Below are 21,111 nucleotides of genomic sequence, written 5' to 3'. Positions count from 1 at the left end.
AACATGGGGGGTACATCCAAGGGAGGTCACTTGCATATCATAACAATGATTGCATATTATTCTAATGGTATTCAACATGGTGGGTACATCCAAGGGTGGTCACTTGCATATTGAACCAATGATTGTATATTATTCTAATTGTATTCAACATGGGGGGGTACATCCAAGGGAGGTCACTTGCATATTGAACCAATGATTGTATATTATTCTAATGGTATTCAACATGGGGGGTACATCCAAGGGAGGTCACTTGCATATTGAACCAATGATTGTATATTATTCTAATGGTATTCAACATGGAGGGTACATCCAAGGGAGGTCACTTGCATATTGTAACAATGATTGTATATTATTCTAATGGTTTTTGACAACAAAGCTCCATCCAAGGGAGGTCACTTGCATATCATAACAATGATTGTATATTATTCTAACAGTGTTCAACAACGAAGCTACATCCAAGGGAGGTCACTTGCATATTGTAACAATGATTGTATATTATTCTAATGGTATTCGACAATGAAGCTCCATCACAGGGAGCTCACTTACATATTATGACAATCTAGTGATTAGTGATCTGCATCAATCATTTCTAATCCCAAATAGTCACCCATCTTAGAATGACCAAACTCATTGTTGCTTAACTTTGGTGATCTAAATACAGCATTTTGTATTCCCAATTAGTCACCCATCTGATAATGACCAGACTATGTACATCTTAACTTTAGTGATCTGCATAAGTCATTTGGTAATCCCAAGTAGTCACCCATCCTAGAATGACCAGACTACATATTGCTTAACTTTCAGAATCTGCATAAGTGATTAGGTATTACCAAATAGTCACCCATCCTAGAATGACCAGACTACATATTGCTTACCTTTCCTGATTTGCATAAGTCATTTGGTAATCCCTAGTAGTCACCCATCCTAGAATGACCAGACTACATATTGCTGAACTTTTGTGATCTGCATAAGTCATTTGGTAATCGCGAGTAGTCACCCATCCTAGAATGACCAGACTCCATATTGCTTAACTTTTGTGATCTACATCAGTCATTTGGTAATCCCAAGTAGCCACCCATCCTAGAATAACCAGACTCCATATTGCTTAACTTTTGTGATCTACATCAGTCATTTGGTAATCCCAAGTAGTCACCCATCTTAGAATGACCAGACTACATATTGCTTAACTTTCGTGATCTGCATAAGTCATTTGGTAATCCCAAGTAGTTACCCATCCTAGAATGATCAGCATATTGCTTACCTTCGGGATCTGCAGAAGAAAAGATACATGCATACATACATACATACACTTATATATATATATATATATATATATATATATATATATATATATATATATATATATATATATATATATATATATACTAGCAAAAGTACCCGTCATTGATTGGGTTCAAAAACAGCCTACAGTAAATGGACTCTGATTTATGAAAGTATGATAGGTTATGAAAAGGAAGGGTTGTAAAGAGATAGCTTCGAATTTGGGAGTCTCAAAACCAAAGCAAAATATGATGAAAGTAAAAATAAAATAGATAAACCCTATAATTTATTATACCATACCTGTTCACACTGAAACACTTATCACAATATTCTGTGGATCTATATTAAAAAACCTTGTAAAACTTTGTGACATATTTCCATTCTATAGAGGTCAAGCGCAAACGAACACCCCATAATTTTATTATACAATATTTCTTCAAACTGAAACATAATTATCAAAGTATACTTACGCAGATAGATATGAAAAGTCTTTATTAAAGTTAGTACCTATTTCCATTCTATGGAGGCCAGGTGCGAACGCAGACCCAACAATTTTATTATACCATCCCTATTTAAGTTAAAACATACTTATCAAAGTATTATTATGTACATCTATATCAAAAACACTTGTAAACGTTTTTTTTTTTTAATTTATAAATTTTTTATTTCTATACTTTGTAAACCAGGCGTGTATGCAGACCATACAATTTTAATGAATCATCATTATGCCAGATCAAACATACCCATTCCTGTGTCTATCTTCTATCATTATATGTGATCAGTTTTCCATAATAGTCAACCATATAGGAGGCTATTCGTGACCAGACGCACACACAGACGTTCAGCTTTATATATATATATATATATATATATATATATATATATATATATACTATTATGTAAAAGAACTGTGTATGTGTGAGTTTGTTCTTTATGGACTCCAAAACGGTCAGATCGATTAAAAAGAAATTCACAGTAATATACTTTGTGTGTCCGGGTGTTTTAGTTCGTAAGTTTTGTATCAGAATGCCCACGATTTTATACAAACTAATATCACAAGTGTATTTAAGAAGTTTTATTATCAAAATAGCAGAAAAACGTGGTATATAACATCAACAATAAATTCTTTGATATGACAGGGACGCGTTCAAAATTTATGTTTTTGTTTAAAGCACAATAAACCATGATACTTTTTTGCATGGCCAATTTCACCGATTTCGATTGCAATAAAAATATGGGAGTGCCACACATTCGTTGATCATCATTAAATTCCGGGCACCGTCGGGTCTCCCTGTTAGTATATATATATATAGTGGCCTAGCAAGGTCACAGGGATGACAACCGAAGCAGCAAAACTGAAGCTTGGTTTGAAAATATAGCTTCCTTTTTTTATAAATTGTCACAAAATTTTAACCATATTATAATCTTTACTAAAAAAAGGGTGATTTATTAAAAGCTTTTGACGCTGTCAATAAAGAAGCTCTGTAAAGTCCTCCATAATTCGGGATCTCAGGTAATATGTTTCATGTCATCTTATTTCATGAAGGGATGAAAGGTCGAGTTGTTTCTTATGGAGAAATCTCAGAACTCTTTGTGGTAACCAATGATACAAACAAGGTTGTGTCATAACACTGTTCTTTTCAGTGATGTTCAAACATGCCTTTGGTGATGAGAACGCAGGTGTACAGTTTCATTTCCGAATTATGGATGGGCTTTTTCATCCCTAGCATTTTAAAGCCAAACCCCTACTAAATGAAACCATTTGCAGATGCTACTGCTCTAGTTTCAAAATCCTCTGAAGAAGCTCACCACCTTCTTAATAAATTTTCAATTGCATGCAATGCCTTTTGCCTCATCATCAATTTAAGACAGAGGTAATCCTATCTCTAACTTAACAGCTAAATCTGATCCCCAAGATCGCCATGGGCATGGAATATGTGCCTACATTAAGGATGGCTTCCCGTGTGGCAGGGATATCTCTAGAGAAGATCCTAATTTACCCTATATGTGCTTCAGGGTTGCACTTGCTAACACCACTGCATTTATATTTGCCCTCTATCGGCCCCACAACAGCGGAGTTACTATCTTTAAGAGCATATCTGAGAAAATAGACCACATACTGTCTGCACATCCCTCGGCTAACATCCACATCTGTGGTGACTTCAACGTCCATAATGTGGAATGGCTGACCCATTCAAATAAGACAGACGATGAGGGGAGGTTTTGACATGATTTTGCCATTGCTTATGACCTCATTCAGATTGTTTGTGAACCCACCCGTGTGCCCGATACACCCGGTCAATATGCAAGCCTCCTAGACCTTTTTCTCTCAACTTCCCCTGAGCTATGTTCATGTTCTGTTCATTCTCCTCTAGAATCCTCCGACCACTCCATCGTATCCGTTAAGATAAAAACGAAATGTCCCAGACGTACCCCTCCACCGTACTGTATACCGATACTCTATGGCTGACTGGGATAGCTTCTGTACATTCATATCTGATTTACCTCTGCACTCCACGTTTAAAAAGGAAGTGTCCTCTATAGTATCCGATCTGACCGAATGGTTAATTGTAGGCATAGACCAATTCATACCATCTAAAAAATTCCAACAAAAACCTAACAGCCAGCCATGGTTCTCCCCAGAATGTGCTGCTGCTATCGCGCACAGAAATCATTTTTTCCATAGCTACCAACGTAATAGATGCACTGAGACTAAAGCTGCTTTCAGGACTGCCAGCAATCACTGTAAAAGAGTAATAAAAACTGCAAGAGAGCTATATGCCCAGTCTGCTTAATCCAAGGTAGCTGATCTGCGGCTTGGTTCCCACCAGTTTTGGCAAATAACAAATAGGATCCTGAACAGAAGTGTGCGTTCTATCCCAACCATTATCAATGGACCAGAGGTTATCTCGTCAGCGTCAGACAAGGCCAAACTATTTGCAAAGAACTTTGCAGCTAATTCTACTCTATGCGATGAAGGCCATCAACTCCCCATATTTCCTCCTATAACACAGAACAAGCTAAGTAACATACAAATATCTGTGCATGAGGTCGCCAAGCTAATCAAGAACCTTGATTCCAGTAAAGCAACTGGCTCTGATGGCATCCCAATTATAGTGTTAAAAAAGCTTCAACCAGAACTCGCTCCCATACTTACGAAAATATTTAAGCGCTGCCTTAAGGAGAAGTGCTTTCCGACTCCCTGGAAGACCTCATCAGTATGCCCTGTATTTAAGAATTTAGGTGATAAGTCATCTCCCTCTCAGTACAGACCAATAAGTCTCCTGTGTGTTATGAGTAAGTTGCTGGAATCCATATTAAATAGAGAAATAGTCAACCACCTCAGCAGGAACAACCTTCTTAGTGACACACAATATGGTTTCCGCTCTGCAAGATCTACCGTAGATGTGCTGACGGTTATATCCCACAGGATTAGTGAATCTCTTGATAAAGGCTTCCTTTCTAGGGCAATTGCTCTTGACATATCAAAGGCCTTCGACAATGTATGGAATAAAGGTCTACTTCACAAGATTTCCAGCTACAGTATAACTGGAAATGTTTTCTCAATCATTAAATCATTTCTCTCCGATAGGCTCATAAGAGTAGTGGTAGATGGACAAAAATCGGAGGCCTGCAATATAAATGCTGGAGTCCCTCAGGGGTCAATCCTGGGCCCAACTCTCTTCCTGATCTACATCAATGACCTCCCTAAACACATACTTAAATCATTCGTTGACATCTATGCTGATGACACGACCATCTACGGCAACACATCAAAGGCTGTAAATGACAAAGTTCTCTCTGATTCTCTCTCCTCTGATCTCAAGCATGTGGTTCAGTGGGGGAAGACGTGGCTGGTTACCTTTAATGCATCCAAAACCAAACTCCTATCCTTACATCATCAACGCTCTGATCCCCATCTGGCATCAATTGTGATGGATGGCTCTCGTCTGGGTGAGGCCCCGTGTTTTGACAAGCTTCTGGGTTTGACCTTTACTCCTGATCTTAAATGGAACATGTACATCAAGTCTGTTGCCAAGGTCGCTGGAAAAATGGTGGGATCCTTCTACCGCTCCAGAAGATATCTCACTACTGATGCAATTCTCTGTCTATATAAAAGCCCAGTACGTCCAAGGATGGAATACTGTTGCTAAAAACAGCCTATTCTGCCTTGACAGAGTACAAAATAGACTTCTTCGTGGCTTAGTGGGGGATGCCCTTTTCTCTACCCTGCAACATCTCTCCCACAGAAGAGACGTTGCGAGCCTATCCTTGTTTTATCGTTATTTCCATGGCAGGTGCTCGTCTGAACTCCAATCTCTGCCCCCCCTCGCCAATCTTTCATGAAAAACACCCGTCTAGCTGAATCCACTGTGAAAAATTTCCCCCACTCTTTATCTGTGCCTAAATCAAAACGTGGATTCCATGAACAAAGCTTCTTTCTTAGAACTGCACGCCTGTGGAACTCTGTTCCGTCTGCCTGCTTCCCACCGGACTACAACTTGGATGTCTTCAAGTCCAACGTTAACAAATTCCTAATGAACCGCCCCCTTAAGTAAACATTCATCAAATCTCCACACTAACGTAATGTACTTGCAATAACCCTTATCCCTGAGTGGCTTCCGGGCCTTGATAAGTGGTGATCACTGTGTAAAAAAAAAAAAAAAAATCCACTAACCTTGTTTTACCTCTAAAAAGCTTGAAGGTATGAAACAAAAAACATCCAGTACAAGAATTGCAGAAGACAACACTGAGTTATGTGATCCTTGAGATTGTCAAACGAATTTCAAAAGATCCCAAGGCTCAAACACATCTTTGGAATGACACATGTATTCGATTAGAAACCATAATATTGACAAGACTTCTCTCAATTCTCAGAATTATCTGATCTATTGATCAATTCCCTGTTTTCATACTTCATTATAATACTGCCTCCTATTCCAGTAACTTCTCACCAAGAATCACGGAACCCTGGAACTTCTTCCTGCTAATTGTTTTCCTCCTACCTGGTTTTTTCCTAGACTAAGACCAATAGGCATCCTTTGTGTTTCAAGTTAATCATCTTTTGTTCTTGTTAGCAAGCTTCTTTTTTTAATAAAGGATTTACAAGATAATTGTAATTAATGTTTAACATGGAAAAATAGACAGAAAAAATGAAACAGATAAAAATTAAATTAAATCAATACATCTCCCGTCCAATGTTGTTTTGATGGATCCTAACAGAGAGATTCGACCTTCCCCGGAATTGAATTAGGATGCATGAATATTACACACTTCTAATACTTTTATTGTCATCAAAATAAGTGAAATTGCCCATTTTTCAATCAAGACCATTGATTGCCTGCTTTACTCGAGGTCTTATCACGGTGGACCAGGAGGAAACTTCACATGCCCACAGGAAGTGATTTAGTGCACAATTCATTGTAGTTTATATTTCACAATAGAGAACCCACTGTTGATTCTATAAAATCATTTTTATAGAAAGGCTTAATTATAGTTTTAAATGCAGAAGTTAAGTATCATGGTTTAATTGTGCTTTAAACACTCGTTTCGAACGCGCCTCTGTCATATAAAAGAACCTCCTGCTGATTTTGTATGCCGGTCCGCTTCTGTTTGTGCGGTGATAAAACTCATAAAATGTACTTGTGATGTTAGGCTGTATCAGAGTATCGACTTTAGTTAAAATCGGACTGTTCCTTTTTTAATCAGATTTTTTAATTATCGATTTTTGATTGGAGGCATTCCTATAGACACACAAAGTGTCCTTTATATATAAGTAGATTAATTAATATATGACTTTTTAAAAATAAATAACAAATTAATATCTAAAATTTTTCTTGTAGATTTTGTAACGGTGTCATCTATCCTTGGAACAGGCTTTCTAGGTGAGTAATAATTAAATAATAAAAAATCTTTTTTATGTTCTTAATATTCAAAATACAGTTTCTGTTTTATTAAGATAGGAATTAATCATGTTAAATGAAAATTAAACTCTTATTTCTTTTAATAATCTTTATTTTTAAATTAACAAAACACATCTATTGATTTTCAACTGGAAATTGGAAAACTTTCTTTGTTAATGATGATGCTAGAGTAGAAACAATACAAAAAAGTTGTTAAGATAATTAGTTATGCTCGAAGTATGCGTGTGATACTCTAATAGGTAAGAACCCAAACATTATGTGTTGATTGTTGCCCGTTTTTTTTACACCGCCCCCTCCTAATGACAACCTTCTTTATCACACACTGAGATCATTCTCCATCAACAGTTAGCATTCTCTAGAAATCGGATATATCCAGTTTTTCCTCAGCCTATCGTTGAAAACTGTCAGCATCCATTTCCCCTAATCTCACTTTCACTATCGTTGTCTGCTCACCCAGAAAGTCAACAAATGATGGCTTGTGGAGTTCAATGGATCAACGTTTTTTTTTTCTATTATCATTCATTTTCTAGCTAATCTCTACGACATTATCCCATTGACTACTGTACACTCATTAACCTTTATCCTCGAGTGCCCCGGGCCTTGATAAGTGATTGATAAGTGGTGAGTCCTATGTAAAAAAAAAATGTAGGGATAATTTAGTTGTGCTCGAGGTATGTGTGTGATACTCTAATAGGTAAGGACCCATTATGATTGTTGTCCGGTTTTTTTACCCCCCTCCCCCAATGGCAACCTTCTTTATCACACACTGAGATCATTCTCCATCAACAGTCAGCATCCTCTCGAAACCAGATATGTCCAGTTTTCCCTCAGCCTATCGTTGAAAACTTTCAGCCTCCATTTTCTCTTCATCTTACTTTCACTATCATTATCTGGCCACCCAGAAAGTCAAGAAATAATGGTCATAGCGTCACTGGTCTGTGGAGTTCAATGGATCCACTTTTTTTTTCTATTATCATTCATTTTCTAGTTAATCTCTTTTCTGGTGGTCCTTACTGTGAAGAAATAGAGCCATTCAATAGTATCACACACCTCTGATGCCCAACAACACTAATAGAACCAAACAGACAAAACAATATTTCTACATAGTGATATTTTCTTTTTAGATATACAGCTTTTTTATGTCTTTATTGATACAAGTTCTATAAAACACTCAACAATATTGCTGCACAGTTTTTATTATTTGTTGGATCCTATTTTCTTCGAAATGAATTGCCAGTGTTGCTTGAACAATGCCATGGCTTCAGACCGGTTGGTACTTGGACCTTCCTCCATGCTGATTGTTTCACAATTATTGCTTTAACTAACACTTCCCTCACCCCACCCTGGTACTTGTTTTCTCTTATTGGCATATCTCTTGCTTTCTCTCTACTGGGTCTGTCTGACAGCGTCTCCTCACAGCAACATTTGCAGTGTTATGCTCACTCTTTCGATCAACCACTGCAGCCCAACTGCCATGATTCTTCTTCTACTTCTTTTTTATTGGCTGTTTCAGAATTCTAATATAGCTAACTGAAACATAATAAATGGCGACACAGGTAGTAGAGGGCGCAGTATAGAAGAGATATGGAAATATAAACCAAATAGGTTAAACCGAATGTTATGAAGATAAAAAAAAAATATACACAGATGGATGTGTTTGGACTTGAAAATTAAGCATAGAAACGTTTAGGAAATAAATTCAAAACAATTAAGAAGTTTAACATTACGAGTCGTGAAGGGTAGGGACTGGACGAAAAAGTTGAAGCTAAACTCTGAACGGACGTTCTGTTGAACAAGCTAGATGTCATAAAGACTAAAGAAAATTAGTGCCTTTTGTGGACCGGACATATGTAAGCGTTCGCTCGGGTTTGCCCAGAATCTGATATAAACCGCTGGATTATGCTGGGCATTGCCAAGCAAATATTACAAATGCTACGAAAGAGAAAATAGCAAATACGAATTACAATAAATAAAGTAGCAAAAATTATTTAACAACTTTTAAGAAAGTAAATTTTTTTCCCAAAAATTTATCAAAAGTCGTCTACTAATTATGTAGTTTCTTATTGGGTAATCACGTTTGCGTTCATTTTCATTTTCTGATTGGCCGATCAATTTGACCAAAATATGATGCCTAATTCAATGGAGAAATGGGATACTTGTACTTTGAGGGAAAAACTGAAGAGAGAATTGGTTGCCAGGAAAAGCAAGGCATTTACAAAAGTATATAATATTCCAGGTGGGATGCACATGTAGTGCTTGTTGTTAAAAGCAGCAATAGGGAACTCCGAATATATGGCGACTATAAGCAAACCATTAAAACTGCCGCTCCAAGCAGTGAATTATTATCATAGACATTTATCAAATTTGTCCACACGATTTGAGCCACTACACAATTGTGGTAATGGTGCTGAGAGGCATAGCAATAAGCGGCCATGGTTGGCATTAATCTGCTGAAGGGAAGCAATGGTGCACAAGCCTAGAACTCTTCAGATACAAAAATAATACATGTATGCAAATTTAAGCAATATTGGCAGTCTAAGGTGGCAACATAAAAAAAAATGTTTGCTCGGCACCGATTTTATTATTAGTTAGAGAGAGAGAGAGAGAGAGAGAGAGAGAGAGAGAGAGAGAGAGAGAGAGAGAGACAGACAGACAGAAGAAAAAAAGGAACTGTTACTGTTGAAGATGAAAAATTGAACGTCTTTATCATGGGGAAAAAAGAACACAAAATAATTCTACTCGAGTATGTGTTTTCTTTTCGACTTGAAATAATTTATGTGACCGAAATAGGAATTAATTGCTTAAATACACTTTCGGCCATGTAAATTATTACTCTTTCAAGCTATTTCGTCAATTTATTTATGGCAAAGAAATAAATAAACAGTGGTATGGTAAAGCTATTTACTGACAAGGGAGACATGGTGGCATAGCTGACGAAGTCGAGTATTTGCTGCATCGAAGTTGGGAATTGGTGCGAATTGTGGCGTTCGTGAAAGGGGCGTGCTGTCAGTTTTTGTTTTCATTTTGACCCAATCAATCTTACACAATGTACATGTGGATCTCTTTGTGATTTGGAAATTGTGTTGTGTAGTAATTACCAACACAACAAACGCCCTCGTGTTTGTGCCTTGTATAGGCATGCGCGACAACAAAACTTGGGTTTTTATAAGCGGAAGTCTCGAGGTTGTCAGGAATCTACAGGCGCATGCGCAAGAGAAGGGATTGAGATAGCGGTATAAAGGCAGGTCGAGTGAGAAGGTTGTTGTTGTTGTCATTGGACGTTACAGTGACGCGTGCGTTAGCAGGTGATTAAGAGGCGGTTTATTTTTGTGTGTCAAGTCGCGCACCTCGGTGAAGGTCATATAAATCGTTCACCTCGGTGAAGGTGAAGGTCATATGTTGACTCCTAGAATGGAAGATGACAGTAAAAAGCCAGTACATTACATTTCTCGAACACTCTATGCACATATTGAAAAGGAAAGACCAGTCCTTGGTTTTGCATTTAAGAGGTTACATCAATATTCGTTTGAGAACACTTCCAGTGTGCACCGTTGTTGGGTTTATTTACAGAGAATAAACCAATTCCAGCTATGGCTGATGTCCAGGCGCAACGTTGAGCCCTGCTTTTGTTTGCCTATAATTACAAACTAGAATATTGAGTTGGATTCCTTAATGGTAATTCGGACTGTCTGAGTCGTCTCCCACTGGAAGCTCAGGGAAAAACATCTAGGCAACTAATGGAATATATATGATGGTTCTTATGTGAGGACTATAAGCAACCCATCAAGATAGTTCTCCATGTATCAGCTATCCTATTTATCGAACTGAATTTTACAGAAGACTAAAGAGATATTGGGAAGAAACTATAAGGGAAAGAGGTATAAATAAAGAGCTGGCGGGAGGTTAGTTTGGAAGTAAATTTATCTAAAGCCGTTCAACATATGTCAACATCTATGGCCAGGTTTCGTTAAAAGTCATTTCCTTAATCGAGGCAAAATTTTATAGGTCAGATGCCTTTCCAATTCAGTGAATTGGTTGGAGCAATATTTTTATAGACATAATGGCCCACTAAAGTTAACACGTGCTTCATCTGTCCTTCGACTCAAATGTTCTATTATAGTTCGAACAAAAAGTTTTAATTTTTGAAAAATGTCTTGTTTCATTTCATTCCAGGATTGCCATTATTACTTGACAAATCTGGATTATATCCATTTCTTGTTACTTTTTTGACTGCTTCTGTTGTTCAGGTAAGTTGTTTTTGTTTACATTTCTATGTGTCACTGTTGTACCTGCGTTAAAATTGCATAAAGTAATTCTAACTCTATAATAAAAAAAGAAATATTGCCAGCGTTCATACTACTTTCTACGATCCGACGTACTTAATTCGATTCAAAGAACTCGACTGTCCTGTTTTCTCGACTTCAGTCTTTGATAACGTCTTTTTGGGGGGCGAAGCCTCATTGATATGCAAATTAATACACATAAAACTACATACCCTAAAATTTAATAAAAGTGTGCACAATAGCTGTTTTTACATTGAAATTTGCGTAAAAATATTATTTTTGTATTGAAATTCATAATTTCAGAATTAAATCGCCGAGTATTGTAATTTTCAAATGTAAATCTATTTATTTGAACGCATAAATATTTCATTGCAGTAGGAAAAGTTATAGTGACTTTTTCCAAGTGCTCAGTATTTTACTGACATTCATTACAATGTTTGAGAATTGAAGAGTCAGTTTTGAGCAAACTTTTGAATTGTTAGAGTGTAAATAAAACAGTTATTTTAAACTCTAGTATCTTCCTTTTAAAAGTGTAATATTGATCAATAGTTTTCAGAAAAATAATTTTCAGGTTAAACATTTTATTGCACATTTATCTGTTGAAGCAGAAATCTTTTTTCCAGTTGAGTTATAATGATTCATAACAGTGCCATTGTTTGCCTGCAGGGATGCAGTTACAACCCATGCCACGCCGAGGTGATGGCTGAATTTTAAAGGAGAAAGTCACCACTATTTTTTTCTATTTAGATTGGATATAAAATTTTAATCACGTGATTACGGTGTAACATCAGTAAAATAAACCAATCATTCATATGTCGCTTGTTATGGATTTAGCTGAATACGATATTAAAAATCACTTTATTAATAATGCACTTACGTTACCGGGCTGGCGGGCGTATTACTCATTATTTTTAGCACTTATATTTTAGAAATAATTACACAACATTTTAAATATAAATCAATGTATTTAAACGGTTTTTTGGAAAAGAAATATGTAAAATAAAGTGGTGAATGTTACCGTGCTATTTTTAAAAAATAGTATTTTCAAGTTAAATTCAAGTTTTACGACATCTTTTTGTTTAGCTAATTGTTAGGTGAAAGGGGTTACAGTTTTTCCAAAATGTTCAAAATGTTCACGCGTGCGAATTCTTTTTCTGGCTTAAAGGCGTTTTTTTTCCTTCTTCTTCGAGAGTCTCTTTATCGGTTTCTTTTTCTGTCTCTTCTTCCTTTTGCTTTCAAATGTCCTCGTCTGTCTGTCTCTTTCTTAGTATGTCTTTTCTTCTGCCACCAATAATGTAAGATTATAACGCAATCCCAATTCCGTTTTTTTTTTCGTGGTAACAAAAAAAAATGAGAAATATTAAGTCTCACCCTTCTTTTGGGTCGATATCACCAATTGTAAGATTGTAATGCAATCCCAGTACCGTTTTTTTTCTTCTTCCGTGGTAACACAAGGTCGTCCTGGTCACGGCACCAATTGTAACCCCTCTCTGTGTGAAGGTGGTTAGGACTCCTGTTTATCTGAATTCTCGGCTCGTGTCGTCTAGTCTTCTCTGAGGTTGTTACATGAAATTTGGTATGCTGAAAGCGAATATCGAAGCAGCAGGCAGGAAGAAAGACAACTCATGTAGACTATTCTACTGAAGCTTAATTTCGCAGAATTATGTACAAATGTTTTTACAAATATCACTCAGTTTTTGTAAGTTTTTTTCTAAAGTCTCAAATCTCTTCACAGACAGCGACAGACGGTTGGATGAGGAGGGAAAGGTCACGTCTCTATACGGTCTGTTCTTCTCGAAGTCAACAAGCGATCTCTTCTTCTCTAACTCCAACTAACTAATTTTAGCACGACAATCGTATATATAGTAAGGTATGTGGATGGGGTGGAAACTCCAGCCAATAAGATTTTGCCGCGAAATCGAAAGCCCCAGGTCCTTGCGTGGGCGCAATTCCCATACCTGAAATCTGAATTTTAGGTCTCACGATTTCCAAGGCCAGATGTCAATTCTGACATCTGACCTTGAGTTCACTAAGGCCAGACAATGTTATACGTGAAATTTCCTGTCATCAACTTTTAGCTGCAAAAATATATTTCTCTGATTTCAAACAATATCTATTTTGGCATGAAATAAAAAATATATATTTATCTTCTCTATCTTAAATCCTTGGGTTATCTGGCGTCACCCGGGAATGATAAACTATCTCAGCATAGTTCTAAAGCTCATCAATGGGGGATTACGTTACAGTGCTAAAATATAAACAGTTCCTGAACAGACACCGTGGAGACAATGCTAAAACCATCTTCTTGTTCCATGCCATAGCGTGGCAGAACGAGATAGAACTCTAGAACTCAATTATCTCTCTATAGCTAAAGCCAGCCTACCGAACAAACTTGTCTCACATGTTTGTAGTCATGTTAAATAAAGTTAATTTAATTGTAGAGATGATGTTGGTTATTTTATATGAAACTCTGGTGACTCTCCTTAACTTATTTCTTTATTTCAGGGACATTTCGTATTTTTGCTGGTCTTTCCTTTTTTTTAATACTATTTGCTTGTTTTTACTCTCGCTATAAATAAACAATGTTCTGTATATCCCTATGCTGCCCCCCCCAAAAAACTACCATTCTTTCCTATATAAATGCTAGCGTTTTGTTCTGATCACTCAAATAAGGTAGGCAATATTCTCCACCACGTGACCTCAACCCCAATGTAGTAGCTTACCTTGTCTTTTCTCTTCCCCTCACCTCTCTCTCGAGTTTGCGCACCCCATTTCACAGTCTGCAAAGCTGTCTGATTAGTCTCGAAAATCGCTTGTTACAAAAATTATGTCTTGAAAATTGGACATAATCAAGTGAATTTTTACTTGTTACCAATTGTAAGAACGTTATTTTTCGATACCACTTTCTTTAAATTGACTGTTTTTGACGATTCTTGTATGAAACTTATTTCTTAATTTCAGGGACATTTATACTGTTTTGCTTACCTTTTCTTTCTTGCTTTTGCCCTTTTACCTTAAAAAACTCTTAGTGAGAAGAAAAGTTATGGATATTCTTTCCTGAAATTCACAAAGGCTTGTTCTGAACTTATATTAAGTACAATACTTAGTTTTTTTGTTGTTTTTAATGGAGAGTAGAAAACGCGTTGTGAATGCGTTTTCAGCAGCTCCATAACTCTCGCTTCTTCTATTTTGTCACTCAGTCTATATATATAATGAGTGAACATTTATCATGAATGAACAAAGAGAGGAGAAATAGCTATAATACTAGGTCGGCAGTGTTTTTTCTAAGTAGTAGCTTGAGATGTCCTTATTTTATCTCCCCATCTCTATCTTTGTGGCCATGCCACTAATAAGGGTGCTGGAGATAAATGTTTTACCTGGGTTGACATTATATGCCTGATAGTGTAGGAAATTTATTCTCTATGTCCCGCGAAGGTTATCCCACGCAGTGTACATCAATTAAGCTTTAAAGAAAACACAAAGGAAATAGCATGCAATACTAACAGGACTTAAAAGAATAACAAAGAGATACTTTAAGAACATGAAAGCATTAACATTTATTAGGAAGAAAAGATCACAGAGGGTTGGGAGAAAGGAAAACAGCAAAGCTGAAAAGTTCAATTATCAAAATAAACTCAAGTTCAAATGTTCACCAGCTCGACTGTAAAGTAGCTGCCTAGAATTGTCCTTCAGGCAAGCGCAAAGCTTAATTTAACAAACGAGAGAGAAATCAGAAATTAGAGGTTTTGAAAGGTATAGAAACTTACTGCATGGTTATCGTTCAATAATCATCTTTTTTTCTTTAAATGTGTATCTTATATACATATATCCTCTTCGCCTTTTCCGAAGACGCAGAATCCTTTAACTCTTTCAAAGTTCATTTTTGACGAAGGAATTAATCCGAGTACAAGCACTTATTAGATAAAATCCTTAGTCTGCAAAAAAACTCTTCAGTAGGTATATCCTTTATAGCACGACGACGACCATAATTCAGCTTTCATCTCGACTGGTTCGTAGATGAGATTTAAATTGACGCATGTGCGTCGCTTTCCACGATCAGATTCTAACTTGAAAAAGATCGATTTTCTCTTTCTCTTCACATTACCAAGATACTCCACCTTGGTCTCCTTTTCGGAACATCTTCCTTGAACACTGCAGCATACCTTCATTATTCGTTCTTCTGAATAATGAAATGCATTTCCATTTTAAAGACTGGTATTGTCTGAGTTCCTTGAGACTTTCGTAACGACGTGTTACGTGCATCAATTCTTGTCTTAAACTGGTTGTTTGCTCTTCAATTTCTTGTCCAAAAAAGGCGGTAAAAACCCTTAGCCAATAAAACGTCATGACTGATGGCGTGATCTTAAGTCATCAGCAGCAGCTTCTTAATGCAACACGAAAAAAAAAACAAGAAAGGGAAGGAAAGAGATAAAGAAGGAAAGAAATTAAATTTCTGACACTAGTCAAAGACCTGAGCCTTGGATTAACACCCAAGGAGACTGTCCTATCAGCAGGTGCAAAGTACTGGGGCTGATGTATTGCCATTTGGTGAATGGATTCTGGACGATGCAGTGGCTTCTGGTGTAGGCTCTCGGTGTCACTTTAGTGGGTAACTGTTACAGCTTTATCTTATCATGGTTGCAAAAAGCATTCTTCCTTCCTTTCATTTTTTCTGCTTTGCTCAAACAACTGCCGACTTTCTTCACATCTCTCAACCCTCAAAAATGAAAAATCACAAGAAACAAGACAAGATTAAACCCAGAACTCTCAACGTAATCCCCTACTACCAGGTCTCATTGTCTAACCTCAGAGGTCTACGTTTCAACTTTCCAGGGGTTGAAATCTAATAACATGAGACTAATATATATAATCAGTCCTCTGATGTACCTCTCCATCGCACTGTATATAGATGGCTAACTGGAATGACTTCTGAGCATTCATATCAGATATACTTCTGGACTGCATGTTCAAAAATAATGTGTCCTCTAGAGTATCAGACCTGACTAAATGGTTAACTGACCTGACTAAATGGTTAACTGTGGATATATACCGCTTCATACCTTCCAAAAAATTCCAGCTAAAGCACCAAAGCCAGCCATGGTTCACTCTGGCATGTGTTGCTGCCATTGCACACAGAAATAACTATTTCCATTGCTCCCAGCATAATAGATGTTGTGAAACTAAAACCACCTTTAGAACTGCCAGCAACCATTGAAAAAGAGTAATAAAAAATGCAAGAGATTCGTATGCTCAGTATAAGTTTAAAGTAGTGGAGCAGCGGCTTGGCCCCGACCAGTTTTGGTGAATAACAAACAGGTCTTGAATAGAAGTGTGTCTTCTATCATCAATGGACCTGAGGTAATTTCGTCAGCATCTAACAAAGCAAAACTCTTTGCTAAGAACGTTGCAGCAAATTCTACCCTTTGCAATCGGGGCCGCCTACCCCTCTTATTCCCTCCTCTGACTGAAAACACACTAAGCGACATACAAATTTCTGTATGTGATGTTGGCAAACTTATCAAAAACCTTGATTCTGGTAAAGCAACTGGCCCCAACCGCATTACAGTTATTGTGCTCAAAAAGCTTCAACCGGAACTAGCTTCCATACTTACAAAGCTGTTTAAGCATTGCTTTAAAGAGAAATGCTTCCAACACCTCTGAAAACTTCATCAGTCTGCCCTGGATTTAAAAATTCAGATATTTGGTCATCTCCCTCTCACTACAGACCAATCAGTCTCATGGATGTCATGAGTAAGTTACTGGAAACTGTGAAATAACAAAGAAGTGGTCAACCACCTTGGCAAAAATAACCTGCTCAATGACATATAATATGTAGATCTACAGCAGATGTACTAACTGTTATATCACACAGGATTAGTGAATCGCTTGATGGAGGCTTTGTCTCTAGAGCAATAGCTCTTCACATATTAAAGGCTTTTGATAGAGTGTGGCATAAAGATCTATTTCACAAGGTCATTCGCTATGGAATAGCTGGGAATGTCCTCTCAGTTATAAAATCCTTTCTCTTTGATAGGCTTATAAACGTAGTCGTTGATGTGCAGAAATCACAAACTCACTGTATTAACGCTGGTGTTCCTCAGGGTTCCATCCTATTCCTGCTCTTCATCAATAATCTCTCAAATCACATTCTTAGGTCATTCATAGACACGACGACACGACAATCTATGGCGACGCTTCAAAGGCCAGCAATGACAAAACTTTTTCTGATTCTCTCTTTTCTGATCTTGAGAATGAGGAAAGAAGTAGTTGGTTAATTTAAATTAAACCTAGTGATACCCTTTTTTCTTCTCTGCAACCTCTTTCCCACAGAAAAGACATCACGAGCCTATCTCTGCTCTATCGCTATTTTCTTGGTAAGTGCTCATCTGAACTCCAATCTATGCCCCCCCTTGCAAAACTTTCACAAAGAATACTTGACTAGCTAAAACCACTATATATGATTTTCCCCACTCTCTATCTGTGCCTAAATGTAAATGCATATTCCATGAACAAAGCTCCTTTCCCAGAATAGCCTGTCTTTGGAACACTGTTCCGGTGGCATGCTTCCTGGCTAAATACATCATGGTGGGCTTCAAATCTAATGTAAACGAGTTCCTGTTGAGTCGTCCTCATAAATAATCAAATTTCACCCAATTAACATCATTAATGATTACTAAACTCCCACCTTACATTCATTAACCCTAATCCTCATAAGTGGTGACCCCCAAGTAAAAAAAAAACTCCACCCAGCTCAGTTTAATAAATTCTAGCACTACAAAATATCTATCACTAATGTCTGGCAAGTATCTGTAGAGAATAAATATGCATGTCCTCGACTCCGGCATTAAAATAAAACAACATAGGACGGATTTACATATATACACACAATATATTTATTATGAATAATGACAAAACACAAGCATGTGTGTGTGTACGCCCGTGTGATCAGGCATAGTTCTGAAATATTCTTTAATGTTGTTGGTAAAATTAATTCAATTGTTCATTCTAGTCCATTAATGTTTATGGTGACATTAAGTTAGGCTTACCTCGAATATTTGCACATGTGTAGAGGTGAAAATTTGATCTTCGTATACGAGTATTTTGGGGAGTGTACTTTCATTGTCGTTTCCAGGTGAAAAGAGAGAGAGAGAGAAAGAGAGAGAGAGAGAGAAAGAAAGAAGCAAGAAAAAAGAGAAACGGAAGCAAAAGGTCATAAGGAAATGACCTCGATGCCTATCGTGTCAAAATGTCAAATCAACAGGGCAACATGTTTGTGAATTGCATGTGGGTGGCTTGATTTGTGTATGTGTGTTCGCGCAACATGTCAACATGATGTAGAAGAAGTAAACCACAAGCGTGTGATTCATTTTATAATTCACACATTCAATAGATATAAATCGACAAGTATGTGTTTCATTTTAGAATTTACACATTCAATAGATATAAATCGACAAGTGTGTGTTTTATTTTATAATTTACACATTCAATAGATATAAATGGACAAGTATGTGTTTTATTTTATAATTTACACATTCAATAGATATAAATCGAAAAGTATGTGTTTTATTTTATAATTTACACATTCAATAGATATAAATCGACAAGTATGTGTTTCATTTTATAGTTTACACATTCAAAAGATATAAATCGACAAGTATGTGTTTCATTTTAAAATTTAAACATTCAATAGATATAAATCGAAAAGTATGTGTTTCATTTTACAGTTTACACATCCAATAGATATCAATCGAAAAGTATGTGTTTCATTTTATAGTTTACACATTCAATAGATATAAATCGACAAGTATGTGTTTCATTTTATAATTTACGAATTCAATAGATATAAATCGAAAAGTATGTGTTTCATTTTATAATTTACACATTCAATAGATATAAATCGAAAAGTATGTGTTTCATTTTATAATTTACACATACAATAGATATCAATCGAAAAGTATGTGTTTCATTTTATAGTTTACACATTCAATAGATATAAATCGACAAGTATGTGTTTCATTTTATAATTTACACATCCAATAGATATCAATCGAAAAGTATGTGTTTCATTTTATAGTTTACACATTCAATAGATATAAATCGACAAGTATGTGTTTCATTTTATAATTTACACATTCAATAGATATAAATCGACAAGTATGTGTTTCATTTTATAATTTACACATTCAATAGATATAAATCGACAAGTATGTGTTTCATTTTATAATTTACACATTCAATAGATATGAATCGAAAAGTATGTGTTTCATTTTATCATTTACACATTCAATAGATATGAATCGAAAAGTATGTGTTTCATTTTATAATTTACACATTCAATAGATATAAATCAAAAAGTATGTGTTTCATTTTATAATTTACACATTCAATAGATATGAATCGAAAAGTATGTGTCTCATTTTATAATTTACACATTCAATAGATATAAATCGACAAGTATGTGTTTCATTTTATAATTTACACATTCAATAGATATAAATCGAAAAGTATGTGTTTCATTTTATAATTTACACATTCAATAGATATAAATCGACAAGTATGTGTTTCATTTTATAATTTACACATTCAATAGATATAAATCGAAAAGTATGTGTTTCATTTTACAGTTTACACATTCAATAGATATGAATCGAAAAGTATGTGTTTCATTTTATAATTTACACACTCAATAGATATAAATCGAAAAGTATGTGTTTCATTTTATAATTTACGCATTCAATAGATATAAATCGAAAAGTATGTGTTTCATTTTATAGTTTACACATTCAATAGATATAAATAGACATGTGTTTCATTTTATAATTTACACATTCAATAGATATATATCGACAAGTATGTGTTTCATTGTATAATTTACACATTCAATAGATATAAATAGAAAAGTATGTGTTTCATTTTATAGTTTACACATTCAATAGATATAAATCGACAAGTATGTGTTTCATTTTTTAATTTATACATTCAATAGATATAAATCGACAAGTATGCGTTTCATTTTATCATTTACACATTCAATAGATATAAATCGACAAGTATGTGTTTCATTTTATCATTTGCACATTCAATAGATATAAATGGACAAGTATGTTTTCATTTTTTAATTTATACATTAAATAGATATACATCGACAAGTATGTGTTTCATTTTATAATTTAAACATTTAATAGATATAAATCGACAAGTGTGTGTTTCATTTTTTTATTTACACATTCAATAGATATAAATCGACAAGTATGCGTTTCATTTTTTAATTTACACATTCAATAGATATAAATCGACAAGTATGTGTTTCATTTTATAATTTACACATTCAATAGATATAAATCGAAAAGTATGTGTTTCATTTTATAATTTACGCATTCTATAGATATAAATCGAAAAGTATGTGTTTCATTTTATAATTTACACATTCAATAGATATAAATCGAAAAGTATGTGTTTCATTTTAGAATTTACACATCCAATAGATATCAATCGAAAAGTATGTGTTTCATTTTATAGTTTACACATTCAATAGATATAAATCGACAAGTATGTGTTTCATTTTATAATTTACACATCCAATAGATATCAATCGAAAAGTAAGTGTTTCATTTTATAGTTTA

At 35.5% G+C, this 21,111-nt stretch overlaps 1 protein-coding gene across 2 annotated transcripts in view; it reads left to right on the top strand.

Moving 5' to 3' along the window:
- The window catches only part of LOC145291379 (uncharacterized), a 172,156-nt gene that overhangs the window by 7,594 nt on the left and 143,451 nt on the right, over positions 1 to 21,111 (top strand). For both annotated transcript variants that reach the window (XR_013869399.1, XM_080137169.1), the window contains exons 2-3: positions 7,125 to 7,166; positions 11,379 to 11,452. Coding sequence is in view for 1 of the 2 variants with exons in the window: in XM_080137169.1 (XP_079993295.1) it covers positions 7,125 to 7,166; positions 11,379 to 11,452 (116 nt within the window). In the remaining variant the exon portion in view is untranslated. The remainder of the gene's footprint in view (positions 1 to 7,124; positions 7,167 to 11,378; positions 11,453 to 21,111) is intronic.

Source organism: Euprymna scolopes, chromosome 12, assembly GCF_053919585.1.
Source record: "Euprymna scolopes isolate OS-2025 chromosome 12, ASM5391958v1, whole genome shotgun sequence".
Lineage (NCBI taxonomy): Eukaryota > Metazoa > Mollusca > Cephalopoda > Sepiida > Sepiolidae > Euprymna > Euprymna scolopes.
Note: the sequence above shows the minus strand (reverse complement) of the source record. Positions and strands in the feature narration are given on the sequence as shown.